This window comes from Poecilia latipinna, unplaced genomic scaffold, assembly GCF_001443285.1.
Source record: "Poecilia latipinna isolate Pla-1442-1.1 unplaced genomic scaffold, P_latipinna-1.0 Scaffold615, whole genome shotgun sequence".
Lineage (NCBI taxonomy): Eukaryota > Metazoa > Chordata > Actinopteri > Cyprinodontiformes > Poeciliidae > Poecilia > Poecilia latipinna.
Genome location: NW_015113231.1, coordinates 216351 through 232229, shown reverse-complemented (window position 1 = coordinate 232229; position 15879 = coordinate 216351). Strand labels below are relative to the sequence as shown.

General features: G+C 39.0%; 3 protein-coding genes across 4 annotated transcripts; 2 read left to right on the top strand and 1 right to left on the bottom strand.

Moving 5' to 3' along the window:
* Nucleotides 1–3095: 3095 nt before the first annotated feature.
* On the top strand, nt 3096–5803 carry her5 (hairy-related 5). The gene is made up of 3 exons (XM_015043093.1): nt 3096–3278; nt 3371–3466; nt 4699–5803. Exons 1-3 carry the CDS (start codon nt 3228–3230, stop codon nt 5140–5142), a joined length of 591 nt encoding a protein of 196 aa, XP_014898579.1. The 5' UTR covers nt 3096–3227; the 3' UTR covers nt 5143–5803.
* mmgt1 (membrane magnesium transporter 1) lies at nt 3272–15362 on the top strand. 2 transcript variants are annotated; one of them, XM_015043095.1, is made up of 5 exons: nt 3272–3283; nt 12416–12516; nt 12809–12861; nt 13098–13201; nt 14522–15362. In XM_015043095.1, the coding sequence occupies exons 2-5, from the start codon at nt 12438–12440 to the stop codon at nt 14664–14666; spliced, it is 381 nt and encodes a 126-aa protein (XP_014898581.1). In that variant the 5' UTR covers nt 3272–3283; nt 12416–12437; the 3' UTR covers nt 14667–15362. The 2 variants fall into 2 exon arrangements, with proteins under 2 accessions (XP_014898581.1, XP_014898580.1); XM_015043094.1 differs by lacking the exon at nt 3272–3283 and having other exon boundaries at nt 12303–12516.
* Nucleotides 9983–11922, bottom strand: pfdn6 (prefoldin subunit 6). Its single transcript, XM_015043096.1, has 4 exons — nt 11725–11922; nt 11499–11569; nt 11293–11417; nt 9983–10259 (listed from the first exon to the last, which is right to left on the bottom strand). The coding sequence occupies exons 1-4, from the start codon at nt 11786–11788 to the stop codon at nt 10139–10141; spliced, it is 381 nt and encodes a 126-aa protein (XP_014898582.1). The 5' UTR covers nt 11789–11922; the 3' UTR covers nt 9983–10138.
* Nucleotides 15363–15879: the final 517 nt, after the last annotated feature.

Genomic DNA, 15879 nt, shown 5'->3' with positions numbered 1-15879 from the left:
AGAAAGAAAGAAGTTAAAATGCTTGAAAGCGGCCATAACATAACATTAATTCGCAGATGACTTATCACTTGTTTAACAAATGATTGCAAATCATCCTGGTTTCTTTTAACACGTCCTTGTGGACGGAGTGGAGAAGTGAGACCCTGGGAACCCGTCTTTCCACTCGTGGGAACCGAAATAAAGTGAGAAAATGAGCGACCATGACTGCTTTTTATGACGTGTGAGACAATAAGGCTCCGCTCACGATAATAAAAAGATAAATAAAACAAAACAAAACACGGGGCGTAAATATCTGTAACAGTCAGCGTGTTTCCGCTGAAGACACGAAGAAACTTGATTTCTAGATGGATTAAACATAAACGTCTGACATCAGAAAACACAAAACGGGCTCCTGGAGCAAAAGGTCGGAGTAAAACGTGCCAGTGGGCCGTGTGAGGGGGATTGTTACACCTGGGTGTTAAGTGTGCACCGCTCTCCCACAACGTCTCCGCTGAAACCGAGCCAGTTGTTCATTTCTCTGCTTTGCTTCCTTCCCTCCTTCCTTTTTTTTTTTTTTTGTTGTTGTTGTTGGCTGTGACACACGTGAGTAGTCCCGATATTACATGCAGACGCTTCGTTTCTCCGCGAACAAAAAGCGGATTTTAAACCAATTAGTTTCCACGCGCTGCAGCGCGAGCGCACTTTGAGGTTTATTTATAGGGCTGGTGTGCGCGTGTCCCGAACATTTAGGCTCGCGCCAGCACTTTCGCCCCGCTTTCACGACGAGTTCAGCGACTAAATGCGGCCCCGTATGATTTTATTCCTGCATCCGGCGTCGGAGCGGGCTTCCAGCCTCGCTGCCATGGCAACCAGCGCTGGTCTCTGGACCGCCACTAATCTCTTCGCTCTTTGATTTCAAACGGAAGTATCGTCGCTTTAAAAGCCATTTAATCTCTGCGGGGCGTCCTGATCCGATCATCCCGGTGTTATCCCCTCACTTCAGGCTGTTATAGGAATCAGAGGAAGTAGGGAGAGACCCTAAATTTATTATCTGAGAGGGGAGCCCTGTTTTAGTTTATTATTATTTTTGTTTTATTTTATGTTACTGACTGGTGGGGACCACTAACCACTCTAAACATGACAATTTTCATAAGATAATTTGGTATGGTGGTAAATTAATTAATACATAAACACCTTTGTGACACCATGAACATTTCCCCTCACCTGACAAATGTTCTGTTCAATGCATGAACACGTAGCTGTGCGTGAAGAAAAACATTTTAAAAGTGCTATTTTTGTTGTTAAAGGGTTTAAAGTTACACAAAGCCTTACCCACATTTTATCAAATTATTAACTGTTGTGTATGTGTATAAAATGTGGATTTTCTTTGCATCCCTCTCCTGACCAACACTTTTGTCCAATCAGATAACTATTATTAATTTATTCCTCATAACTTGTGTACAAACTTAGTTTAAAACTAAATTATGCAAATGTGGAAGAAAGAGGAAAATCCTGCACCAGGACTGCTAAGATATATTTCAGGTTATTTAGTTTCAATAAACTGATTTCAGGTAAATCAAAAAGACTGAAAGCTAAAAACTTGAGTGTGCACACTTCAAAATGCAACAAGGTTTTTTGCAAATTTCTAGCCAGATTTTTGTTGTTGCTGCTGTTTTTCAGTTGAGTTTAATCAAATTACTGATCATAGTTTTAGTTATGTCACAAAAGGACCCAAAAAGCTCAGTAGGGGTATACTGTTGAGATAAACCATGCCAAAATTCAACTCATTTATTGTGTTACTTGTATTTTGTTAGTCAGTTTATGTTTTCACTGTTTCTAGTTTTATTTATGGCAGACAGTAGATCATTGCACCAGACTCGGAGTTCAGGGGTCAGCTGCCTTTTCACAGATTGGTTGTGTTTTCCCCTTGATAAATTAAATCCTAATTTCCTTTTGTTATTTCAATTTTTTTTTTTAATTAATAACCTTTATTTAACCAGGTAAAGAACCTATTTAAGTCAAGGTCTCTTTTACAAGGGTGACCCGGTCAGCAGCACACACTCCAGAAACATAACAAAAACAGTAATTTTAAGTGTGAATTGACATAAATAGTAATTTTGAAAATGTACAGTGGCGGAGATTTAAAAAAAAGATAAAGATAAAGTGCAATAACTGTAAAAAAACACATATATATATATATATATATATATATATATATATATATATATATATATATATATATATATATATACAGTATGCATCATGTATTCATGCTGGTTGTTCATGTCAGATCATTTGTTTAAGTAAAATGAATGTATGAAAGCAAAAAAACTTAAAAAGTACAAATTAACAGGAGGAACATACTTTATATATAGTCACTGCAGTTTTAAAACTTCTTTATTGTTCCTGTCTTTTCTTTGGATTTTAAATGTTTCATCTGTCCACTGCTTAGTAACATATTGAGTAAAAGTCTCTCAGAAATGTAGAAGGTAAAATGTAAAAGGTTTAAAAAGAAATTAGATAAATAATACATGAACTGGAAAAATATAATGTCTAAACTTGAGAAGTGCTTCATCAGCTACAGTATGCCAGGTTTTCAGCAAACAGCTCTTTAAGAATCACTGTGTTGCTTATGAAATACTATTTTTATGTCTGTAAAAAGCTTCCTGATTAAACTGGGATTTTGTGCAAGAGTGCCAAACTGTTTACCAAAAGGATTTGTGCAGGTTCTTATTTTGTTTTGTTCACGTTTAACAAAAAGAGAGAAAAAAATATGAAAGTAGCTTTCCCCACATGTAATGTAATTCACTCAAGTGATTTGAAAAAGGAAATATTTCCATTTGGCTGAAAGAGAAATGTTACAACTTAAAAATACAACATTGCATTTTGTAGGAAGTTGTTTTTATTTTTAGCCAAAGTTAGCTCCTAACTTTTAAGAGAGCAACAGATGAGCATTGAATGCAATTTTCCTAGTTATACTGCTGAAAGAAGACACGACCAAAAAAAAACAAAAAAAACATGCGACCCAAAGCTGAAATAAATGTAATTATATTTTCACGAAAAGTTGCATTTGTATTCCACTTCTGATTACTTTGTGAATTTAACTCCATTCAAACGCAAATGAAAGTCGTCTGTGTGTAAAATGGGCAGGAGGCGTGGCCAACAGCAGAGATATCAACATAAGAATCAATAAAACGAACGTTACGTTCAGTTCATTCAGTTTCCACGAAGCCGGGCAAACACGGAGCATGAAGGCTGTATCGTCGACCGAGACTCCGGAACACAAATCCAGGAGGAAGGTAAGGAGAGCAGACCGTGTTAAACTACTTTATTTTAAGAATACAAACGACAACAACAAATAAGATAAAGTATTTTCCTCTCGGTCCGGAAGGTGTCCAAACCCATGATGGAGAAACGCAGACGGGAGCGAATCAACAGCAGCCTGGAGACCTTACGGCTACTGATGCTGGAAAACACGGAAAACGAGGTACGTGATTTATTTTTAACAGCACTGAGATTTAATGTCGGTAAACTGAGGGCTATTTTGGACGGGGTTCAGTCATTTCGTAGTTTTGGTTGTTTGGTACCAGCCACGAAACGAAGTCGTCTTCTGCGACAAGTTTTGCATCGTCTAGGCAACTGATTTGATCTAAATATGTGTGTGTGTGTGTGTGTGTGTGTGTGTGTGGTCGCCTGTCAGGAAATACAAAGTGACTCCAGTCTAACCTAGTTGTTTCAAAATAGCCCCCTGATTATTTTTAAAAACGGTAAAATTGCAATAGAGGTCAAACATCTAAGAGTAGCAGTTCGTTTCAATCCTTTATGAGACCGTAACTGGTTTAAGTGAATGCTTAATATTTTTGCTCTATTTATTTATACCTGAAACGTATGCCAAAAGTATAAAATTCAGGTCACAAACAGCCAAAGTCTACAAATTCATGATGTCGTTTTCTGACTATATTTTACAAGTGAACACATTTTGATGTACTAAAACTCTGAGGTATTAATGTAAAACATGCATTTTTGTACAGATTGTGAACAAACGTTACTGTGCATTTAAATTAGATTTTTTTATTATTATTATTTACATTCCACAATACTGGAAAAACTACTGATAGTATTTAGTCAATTTTGTGTAGTTTACCATCAACAGATATATTTATTCATGAATTTATTTATTATACATTTGCGCCATTTTAATGCCTAAAGTGGGTCCTGGAGGGCCGGCATCCTGTTTTAGTTCTCTCCCTGGTTTAACACACCTGGATCCAATGATGGCTCGTTAGAAGGCCTAAGAGAAACATTGACAAGCTGAGGAGGTTGTTACTACCAGCAGGAAGAGAACTAAAACATGCAGGATGGAGGACCGACTTTAGGCACCCCTGGTCTAGTGTGAAAACAATACATGTTTAACTGTAAATTTTAGCTGTAAATCAACTATTTATGTTCATATACAGTTAAATTCACTCATAATTAGATCTTTTTTGTGTCTGTATTTAGAATAAATCAAAAATACCCAACTACATATAAACTGACACACAAAGTATTAAGTGCAAATTGTTTTCTTCAAAGTAGGAAGTAATGAAACAAAGGCTGAATGGGACGTGACAGTAACGTGACTTAGCAACAGGATGAATTGACCTGGAGCCATTTAAAAAAATAATAATAATAATTTTAAGTGATTTTTTTTCTTTTCCTCTCACGTTTCTTCTGCTGCAGAAGCTGAAGAACCCGAAGGTGGAGAAGGCAGAGATCCTGGAGAGTGTAGTTGACTTCCTGAAGAAGGAGAAGGACCACCGGGCCGTGAGGAAGGCATTTCCCGAGGAGCAGCGGCCCGCCGCCAGCCCCCACCGCAGCTACCACGACGGCATGAGGTCCTGCCTGCTGCGGGTCAGCCAGTTCATCGCCTCCAAGAGCCTGGAGCTGGAGGAGGGCAACGCGCTGCAGGCCTCGCTGAAGCTCTTGGGGTCTCCAACGGCCGTTTCCTCCCCGGTCCCAGTCCCGGTCCCGCTCTGTACGTCCCCAGTGGTTGCCCCCGGTGACGTCCCGGCCGTCCTGTCCCCTCAGCGCCACGTCTTACAGGAGTCCGAAACCAGGCAGATGCTCTCCTTCGCCTCCTCCGCAACAGTCCCCGATCCAGTCTGGAGACCCTGGCCGAAATAACAGAGACGTCGACAGATGTCTTTTTTTTTTTGTATTTCTATTTGTACAGCATGGACACTTTTCTGCACAGATCTTCTGTAGTTTTCATGCATTTCCCCCTACCTCCCTTTTTTATGTACCTATGTAAACCAGGGATGCACCAATCCACTTTTTCTTAACTTCTGATACCGATACCTGAGGCTTGGTGTCTGCTGATACCGATCCACCGCACAGAAACGGAGCTGGATTGACTTTAAACGTTTATTTTATTTTATTTTTTTAACTGCAGTCATAAATGTACTGGATTACAAAATGTATTTGATAAATCTGCTGCAGCACAACACTCATAAATAGCTTCACAAGTTTGGTCAGACATGTTAAAAACAACAAAATTGTAATTTGTTCAGTACTTTCAATTTGGAGCAGAACAGCCCATTTAAAATGAATGATAAAGAAACTGACAAAAAACAAAAGGTTCACTGTTTTGGTCAAACATGTAAGAAAATAAAATGGAACAAACGTTATTTCAGATGGTTCAGAAAATGGGAACATAAACATATTAGCATATTAGCACAGCATAGATCTGCCTTTATTGATCACATTGTCACCAATTCCTGATCTAGATTGTTTTTCAAGAAAATGACCAATAAAGATATTAATGTCAGTGAATTTCTAATGTAAATTTTTCAAGCTGTAGTTTTTATTGTGCGTTTTCTTGCACAGTGGCTCCTAACCTGTGCATAAAGGGTCTTTCTTTACTCTGTGTAGCACACCGGGGGGTTGGTGTGGTGTTGCTTTGCTCCTACACACACACACACACACACGCGCACACACACATCAGCAGAGTGTTTTCATGATCGTCCTCAGTTTCCTGGCCCTTCCTCCAGAGTGGCCTCTCGGCTCGTTGAGTCGTTTTGCCTTGAAGGTTCCTGCGGCTGCACTTTGAGAGCAGAGGAGAAGCCTCCAGAGGAACATTAACACATACTCCATCCAGATTGGACAGCAGTTATGATGCCTATTGACATGGTGATGGGAGAGCCGTCGTCTCTACATGGTGTTCGGACGACTTCGGACGACCTTTTTCACATGTAGAGTGGGAGAGGATTGCAGTGATTCGCGCGTGTTCAGAGAGCAGACCGCTTTGGCAGCATCTAATCCACAGCTGGGCGTAAACGCCGCTGTAAGGTCGTCTCACAGTGAAACTCACTCCTTTTGTCAAATAAAATGGATTTTGGGCCACAAAGTTTGTCCTGTTAATTCCTGTCTAGGTGCACAGGATCTGGAATCAGTGCTGGCAAGTAAACTAATGTATCATCACATTCCTAAGCTAACAGCTTATGTCTTTTTTTTTGCCAAAAGTGATTTTTTTTTTCCAAAGTAATTTTTTGGCAAAAAAAAAAAGTGACATGATTTTATTTTATTTTTGCCATATCTCGCTGAGCTTTTACTTAACTACAATGTTTAAACTTCTTAAACATTCCAGTCATGTAACAAATATTAATATAATGCTTAATTAGAATCATTACTATTTTGGATCTGGTTTATAGCTATTTTATGTGATTTAAAAACAGCAGTGCACAATTGTGAACTGGAAGGAAAAGGATTAAAATATGAAAAGTGTGTGTTTTTTATAAGGACGTGGCCACACCAGCCCAATAAGCTAAAAAAAAAAAAAAAAAAAGGCAATTTTATTTGTTTACTTTGTCTATAGTTAATTTGTAATTACTTACTGGGTTTTATGTACATGTTTTATTTGAAGAAATTACTCTGTATGCCTTTCTGTCACATGAACATGATTATCTGGTGCTAGCCAGCATTTTTCTGGAGGGTCCCATGGCCCCCCAGACCCTCCTTGGCATCGCCTCTGTCAACAGAATAACTATCAGTAATACTCTTCACTGATCTGTCTTTTCATAGAAGTGTGACCAGAAGAAACCTATTGGCTCAATTTGCACTGAACACATTAAACACGTGGCGGAATGTGCTCCTGTACACATAATAACACTAAATGTGAGTTTTTTTAGTCTAAATGCAAAACATAACGTGTGATGGAAAACTACCAGCACTACATGCTGTGAGGATTCCTTTCTTCAGCAATGAGAGGAGCTAAATGCCGGGCAATCCTGGAGGAAAACCGAGGCTGTGAAAGGCCTGAGACTGGGTGGGGGTCTTCAGCTTCCAGCAGTCCTAAACACTCAGCCAGAGCTGCAACACAACGGCTCAGATCAAAGCATATTTATGTGTTAGAACGGCCCAGTCAAAGTCCAGACCTGAGATCTACTCAAATGAAAGACGGGGAGAGACACCCCTTCGGAAACCTTCCAGTTGTGATGGAAATGAAAGTTTGCAAAGCGTTAGTGGGTCTGAATACAAGACATGGCTCACATTACAAATTCATTCACCTAAAACAAAATAAAGAAATAAAACTGAATCAATGTTCATCATTGTTTTTTTGTTGTTGTTTTTAGAAAATATGTACTTTTATGAGTATTTTTACTAGGCTGGCCTTTTTACTTTTACTTGAATAATTTTACTATGAAGTATTTTACTTGAGTAAAATTTCTAGATTCTCTACCTGCTGAATGGATAACAAATTTAACCAAAAATTCATCAGAAAAAGACACACATCTGGAGTTTTTGCTAAATTTTCATACTTTTCTTTGACCGGAACTGATTTGGAAACATAATCTTTTGCCTGATTTTGTTATGTTTTGCTTGATATATGAATTATTGTCATTTTGGTCCATAAAATACCAATATTTCAACTTAACTTTATTCCGTTTGTTGATGTAATTTTTAAATACTAAATGATTAATACTCTGATGAGTTACTCAGTACTTGTCTAGACTTTTTACCAAATGCTTTTTTACACTTACTTGAGTAATTTCTTAGACGGCTACTTCTCACTTTTACTTTGATAAAAATATGTTGAACTTGTGCTAATCTTACTTGAGTCTAATTCTTGGCCCTCCTTTGGTTAAATATAAAGTCTTGTTTTGCAGAATTGTTTGTCTGGATGCAAATCTGTCCTGATGCTGCGCATTTTAAAGAGGAACCAGTCACTGCTTTAGCTACGACCCCATTCGTTAGCAATAAAAGGCAAAGTGGGAAACATCTTACTAAGTACGAATTTATTTTTGACCGTGGGCTGCAGAACATGTTTCTGTGTGTTTTGATTATTTCTTTTTACAAGCGTTTGGCTGTGTTTAAATCAGCTGTATGGAATGTGGCCTTGTTGTACTTTGGACAAAATTATATTTTTATTTAAGTCAACTGACTTAAATAAAAGTCTTTTAAACTAAACAGAGTGTGCATTGTTTTCTGTAAAACTGACTCCTGTTTGATTTTTATTTGAATTTGTTCCTATTTTCCGGCGTAAACATCCCTCAGAATTTCAGGTTTTATTGTTTTCCACTAGGTGGAGATATTTTTCCAAACTGCAAATTACTACTGACTTGTACGTAAGGGACAGAATTGACTTTTTAAAGTGTAAAAAAAAATAAAAAAATAAAAAATAGAAAATTCAAATGTATTTCTTTGTTTTAAGGGATGAATTTAATAATAGATTTCAATGCTGATATTTAAAATGTTTTTTTTTTTTTTTTAAGTCCACGAGTGTTGGAAAAACAAAAGATTATTAATCCAGTTTGGATTAAAAACCAAACTAGTCAACACACTGAAACCATAAAAGCAAGCAAATGTTGCGCTAATAGTGGAAATAACACATTTAAGGTAAATATTCCTTAGAAATCCCCATTCATCATCCAGAGGCTTTTTTTTAGTTGTTTTTGGGTGGATGGATGCGTCTAAATCCTGAAAACAATCCGCATCCAAAGAGGTGTTAGTCCCGCTGGGATGACCGCCGGACAGGATGCTCTTTTGTGCGCCTGGCAGCTTTAAGCCGAAAAAAGAAAAGACCACACAGGACTAAAGTGAATCAATTAAAGCTGGAATCAGATTAGGGTTTTCATTAGGGCAGGAATTAGCTTAAACGCGGATTAAACCGGCCCAATAGAACCATTTAAACAAAACCAAAAGGTGTTAATACAGCTGAATCTTTAGGAGCAGATGTCCTAAGTGTTACACTGGTTCCCAGTTGGTTCCAACAAGTGTTTGATGGTTCCCACAGCAGACAGAAGGCAATACAGGAAAAGTGACCTAACACCTTTTGGCTGAAGCAAAACCACCTGAGGCTTTAGGTTCCCACGCTCTGCTTCTCTGTTTGAATACATCAACACCAAACAAAGTCCTGTCCACCGAGCTGCTTCATCTGGACGCGATTAAAAATAGCTTTCATTACTCAATATATTTTCAGGGACAAAATAAGTCACGTATGTAGTGTCATACTGAGATGGCTATCGCCGCTAAATCCAGTTAAAACATACAAGAACCAACCAGAAGAGACTTTCTCAAGACTTTCCGGATTTCTGTCGTTGAAGACGCGTGAGCCAAATGGAGAAAAAACAATGGACACGTGTCGGTTGTCTTTACAGGCCCTCGCTGGGCTCGCGCGCTACAAAAACGCCGCACCTGAAGGTGAGAACTGCTCTGCTGTTCCACGTGCGCCACTGTTAACGGCTCGTGCAGGAAAACACGGTAATGACGCAGTATTATTTTTAGTCGGAAGTCTGTGTGGCCTGAAAAACTAACATAGACAAGCTAACAAAACCTTCTGGGATGTTTAGTTGAAGAAAGTCTTATTTTTTTTCGTCTTTATTACCGTAAAAACTCGTTTTAAATGATGTTATGACCGACTATTTCTGTCTAAATGTTAATAGGAGGGCTAACATTTTCTCCCTTAGTATTACAATAATTGTTTATATTGTGCATAATTTAAACATTTACAATAAACACACAGGGAAATGGAAAACAAATGTTTATTAGTAACATCAGAACAGTCACAGTAAGAACATTGCAAATTAACGACAAGGTACAAGCAGAATTTCCTCAGCTCCTGAAACAGGTTTACATTGTGTTATTGTCCCTCGGCTGGGTGTTCAGCATGCTTGAAATGTAATCATACTTTTCCAGGAGTGAGGCCTTGGGCTTTCTGCAGGTCCTGCTGTAAACTGGTCAGGACCTCTCGCTGCTGTTCAGATTTCTTGTGATAGTCCTTAAGGAGCGTCTCGTATCTCTGACTGCAATGGAGCAGGAAGGAAAGGGTTGTTAGGTAAGAACAGACCAAATGCGCCTAACCAGGGTTGATACAGAAGAAAACCTTGAGACTTAAAGAGACATTCAGAACAAGCAGGTTGTCAATACGGTTTGTTGACTTACTTTATATAAATATTCTTATTGTGGGAAAGTAGGAAGGACCATGAAAAGATGTTTCACACAACAAACAACTTAAACCCAGCTGATCTCCTTGTTTAACAGTCAACCTGCTATTTTACTTATTTACCAAATGTTTAGTCATTCTCCTCAGTATCATAGGTAATCTCAAAATTAATTCTGAATAAAGTGCAAGTTTCACTGGCTTTGTGAGATTAAGAACAACAGAAGTGATTTAAATAGCAAAGAGTAACTTCTTTATAGAAACACTGTTGGGAATAATTCCAATGAAAATCTTGTAACCTGGTTGTATTTCCCTTTTGTTATAATTACACAAGATGTCTTTTTTTGGTTATTTTTATAGTTTCTTACCTGACTGAAACACCTCTAAAAAAACTCTGTCATTGCTTTAACTGTGTTACTTTAAGATCAGAATCCCCTCCTTTTTATTTCTTCTTCTGTGGTATTGTCTTTGCCTTTTGTCAGGTTGTCCTGCAGGAGAGGACTTGGTGCGGGCAGCCTCTAACACGATTATTTTTCATTTGTTCTCGTCAGAATAAATCGAGAAACCATCCATTTTAAAGACAAACCGTGTCACGGCCTAATTGCTCAATAAAACCAGCACAATGCAGAAAGGATCCGGTTACATATATACATTTTTTCCCCAAATAAAACACAAATTCACCCTGGAGCGTTCCACATTTTGTCACATAATACACAGCTGGGAAATATTGGATGACTTTTTCTTCTACAGCTGTTGTTGCACTAAATGTTATTTTCAGACATCTGTGTAAAACATTGCACAATTATAACTTTCAAAAGGCACTGCATGTCATCTCTATATGAAGTGTATTGACTGTAAAGTAAAGGCACACAGATGAACAGAGAGTTTTTCCTTACATTTCTCCATTAATGTACTCCAGTCGTTTTGCTACCGTGGCTTTAGCTTCATCCAAATCTTGTTTCACTAACACAGGGCCGATGAGCTTAAAGACCGTGTTTGAGCTATCCAGCAGATCCAGCTCCTGGAGAGAGACACCTTATATTAATAATACAAAGAGCCCCCGTGGTGGTGTTTGATTTGTGGTCAAAAGAGAAAGACTTACCTCTTTAACAATGTTGTTCTCGGCCATCTGTGTCTCCAGCTTCTGTCGGGCTGAAACGCTCTTACTGACATCTGAAACAGACAGCGGTACGTCAGCACATCTGGATGGCTACCACGACAAATACATGCATTTATATGATATATTTATACACTGCTAACTGCCCCAATAAGGTATGCTAGCTTGGTGCAGCATGGCAGCCACCACAAACAGGCTCGTAAGCCCTCACCTTTCTGCGTCTGTGTATACTTTTCCACTTCCGCTTTTAACTTCTTCTGAATGGCTTCTGCCATGTTTGTTATTTTTGCTTCTAACGGCGTTATAAGTGAGATAAATGTGCTAAAAAGCTTAACTGTAGAACATGAGAGCTCAGTGCTAGCGGACAGGAAGAAGAGGTGGGCAGACAGGATGTTGTGGGGTGTTCAATGCATACTGAAGACTCGGGATTTCTACTTTCCTATCAGGCTAATGCCTCTTGAAGTATTTTTTAAAATTATTATTCCAGTAACGTAAACAAGATACATGTTAAGAATTATATATAATGATAATTTTGTGTGCAACTAATCAGTAGACTGACAATTAAAGATAAAGACATGCGACACAGATGAGAAGAAAAACAAAATTACCGTAAAAAAATCAGAACAGGCAAATTGGACATTCATATTTCCGAGGTAACAAAAATCAACATTTCTTAAAGTTGTCTGACTGAATCCGCGACTCCCCCGCCGCACCCCCCCCCAAAAAAAAAAAAAAAAGTTACCGAAACCTTATGATTTTTCATTTTCACAGAAAACTGAAGTCATTAGTTTTCTACGTATCGGAATGGATTTTCATCTGGTACTACGTTTTCAACATTATGACGCAGTGGTTATTTACGACACTTTGCGACGCTGTCTGACGTTTTACGGCAGTGCCCATAGTTCCCCTGCGCCCAGCTTCGAGATGGCTTCGTCGTTCTGGAAAGGTGTTGTCGGTGTGGGGCTTTTTGCCTTAGCCCACGCGGCTTTCTCGGCGGCACAGCGTGAGTTTCTCCGCATAGCGCTGGCAGTCCCGCCGGTGTCGGCTGGTTCTGGTCGGTATGACCGACAGATCGGCACCACGGGCCTGCCTCTCTGGCAGCTTAGCTCCGCTCAGTCAGCTCTGAGGCGGAAAGGCATTAATACTCACCTTTGACACTGATGCATTCATTCCCGCGGTGACATCTCTATTTTATGAAGGCTTTGATCGACAGTATTTCAATGTCGTTACGTTTGGTTCTGATTGATAGAGGAGTCGTGCTTCCTGGTCTCATTAAATCCCATCTCTCTGTGCAGATCGATCATACATGAGGCTGACAGAGAAGGAGCATGAGACGCTACCAATTGACGTGAGTAACTTCAGGGTTTTTCTTTCAAAGAAGATATCTTGCAATACAATTACACTGCATGTAGTTTTATCTAATTTCAGAGGTCATTGAAGTGCCCATTTTTACAGCTAAAACTTGTCAATAATGCAAAACACAAGTGAAAACTAACGAAGGAAAAATATACAGAAGGAAAACACAAATGAATGTCATATCACCTATTCATCCCTTTCATCTTCACTGTCCCTCCCCTGTTTCAGATTGTCCTGCAGACCTTGTTGTCATTTGTGATGACATGTTACGGGATTGTCCACATTGCTGGAGAGTTCAAGGACATGGACGCTTCCTCAGAGCTGAAAAACAAGTAAGAGCGGAGCACCAACCCCCTCGGTGTGGGAACTGTTGGCTCCCATTGTCACAGGGGAGCCTCCGCACTTTCAGATGCATTTATAGGCGCAGCTTTGTTGGGCTTTAACCCAAGAACATTAACCAAAATCCCATAACGCGGTTGTTGCTTCAAGGCCAGCTATTATTGTGCAGCCACATGCATGTTTACCCCACGATGTACCTTCTGAGCCACTACTAGCAATGAAGCAAACATTTCAGGAAAATGGGGGGAACCTACAGTCTTTTCATTTAGTCTAGGTTCGCGTGAAGACTCGGGAAAATCTAGAAAGTGCTGGAAGTGTCTCTTAAAGAGGTCTCAACTACGTTATTAGATCACCACTTGTGCAAAGTTTGTCCAGGAAAGGCTTCAGACGGGTATGAGTGTTTCTGCATGTACTGGGTGGCTGAGACTGGACAGCTAAGAAGCCACTTATCTCCAAGAAAAACACAAAACTGGCATTCTGGAAGATGTACCAAAGTCTTAAATACATGTATCTAAAATTAAGACCTTATATTTTGTCTTAAATTCATAAAAATGTAAGTTGGCCTTAAATATGTTAATCACAAGTCTTACTTTTTGGTCTTGAGACCATTCAGTCTCACATCCAATGGTGTTTTTCTTGCATAAAGGCGGGTTGCTGCTACCGCTAACTACCTGCTAATATAGTTAGCTAGCTATCTAGATAGCTTTTTGAACCTGCCATGGGTGAGTGTAAATGTATCAGCAGTTGGCTGAATGACGTTCATCTTCACCACTGACTCACTTCTGTTGCTAATCCATAGGACGTTACGTTTATTTTCTGGAACTACTGAGGGTTGAAATGGTGGATTAAACAATTACCAAGATAATTGATTAATCCATCAATTATCTAGAACCACTTCTATATAAAAATGCGATTTTTCTTTGTACATTACAGGTCTTAGATTTAAGGCGTGTTAAGACCTTTAAGAGTGTTATATGAATCTGAGGAGCTGATTGTGGTGGACTGTAGGAGAGTTGATCACTAAAGAAGCCACCTTCATGTACCCTGGAACAACCACTCTCTGGAGAAGAAAGTGTGGATCAGACAATTAGTCATGATGACATGGAATCATCCGGTTTGCATTTTTGGTGTCCAGTTAGATTTCCAAACAACTGATTTCAGTCTTTTAAATGATAAAACATCATTCGCCTAACAGTGCTCAGTAACAAGTAAAGTAAGGATAGCACTGGCTTACCCAGAGGTTTGTGTCCAGGTGTATTATTTGTAACTAGAACCTTGTTTTAGTTTATCTTTTTTTACCCCTCTCTCTTCAGAACTTTTGACACGCTGAGGAATCACCCGTCGTTTTACCTCTTCAACCATCGAGGCCGGGTCCTGTTCCACACGCCGAAGGAGGAGCCGTCCTCCAACCAGCAGGCTCTGCCCAACCCCATCAGGCTACGCAAGCTGGAGCATTAGCACTGAGCCGGGGCCCCGCCCGCCTCGGACCCTTCCGCCGCCCTGATAGGATTTTGTTTTTGTTAGCCAGGCTGAGGGGGAGGGCTCTGAGAACTTAACTTCTTCCACTTAAAAAAAGTTTTATTTATTAATAAACTAATACGCTGTCCAAAATTTGCATCTCTGTCCATAAAGTGGTTACCACCATAATCGACACTGACTGTGCCAACCCTTCTGTTTTCCATGCAGATTTGTTTGTATATGTATATATATGCTATAATATAATGGCTTTAGAGTCTTAAGACACTCAGACGATTTTTTTTGTTTTTCTTTCCTCTTTTGAGCTAAATCAGAATAGCACTGCTCTTTTTGAATTTCTTTTCCACGGTCGTTTGATTTCACCCTCTCACTTCTCTTCCACTGCTGCTCAGGCCAAGTTTTAAGTTTGTAGATGTGAGCTTTACAAACAAAAGATCCCCCGCGTTTCCCTGAGTGACGTCCTGCAGGCTCAGCGTATCCTGTTTGCGAGGGAAGTTGTTTGTTTTCGAGGTGAGAAGTGAAAGCAGGAAACATTACAGTCTTTCTAATGATGCTTTGGACCTTAAAATTCAAATGACTCCATTCGTTTCCGTGAGTTTTGTTTTCCATCATTTTTACGTTTTGTTAACATCCTACAGACTGTTTTTAATTTAATAAAATTCATACTGGTTTTACAAAGTGGATGTTTTTTTTTATTTATATATTTCAATCACTGCTGATTTTTAAACTTGATAAAAATGAAAAATGCTATTTTATGACTAAATGGCTGAATAATTGTAGTTTATGTGCTGTGATCACTTCATGTAATGAAAGACAAATTGTAGTTGTTGGTGTTGGGCACCAGGTGGCAGTAGAGTAGCCTCAAACGTTCAAATGTGGGGAGATGAAAAGTGTTTCCAGACTGATTTAGCAAAATGTAAACCTTTATAACATAATGAAATACAAACTCTTTACACTGAGAAAACAAAACTGCATGTTTAAGTTTTGAAAAGATGAGGAATGCAAATCTTGTGCAAATTATGCCAATTATAGCTGCAGTATTTTTTTTATGTTCTTTTTTTTTTTTACATATTTGTTAAAACTGTCCATGTGTTGTGACGGTTAACATGAGACAGATGATCTTTAAAAAATTTGCTCCTCTGCTTTTTCCCCAGTTCTAGCTGCATAAATAGACAGCTAGGTCAGAAACAACCAG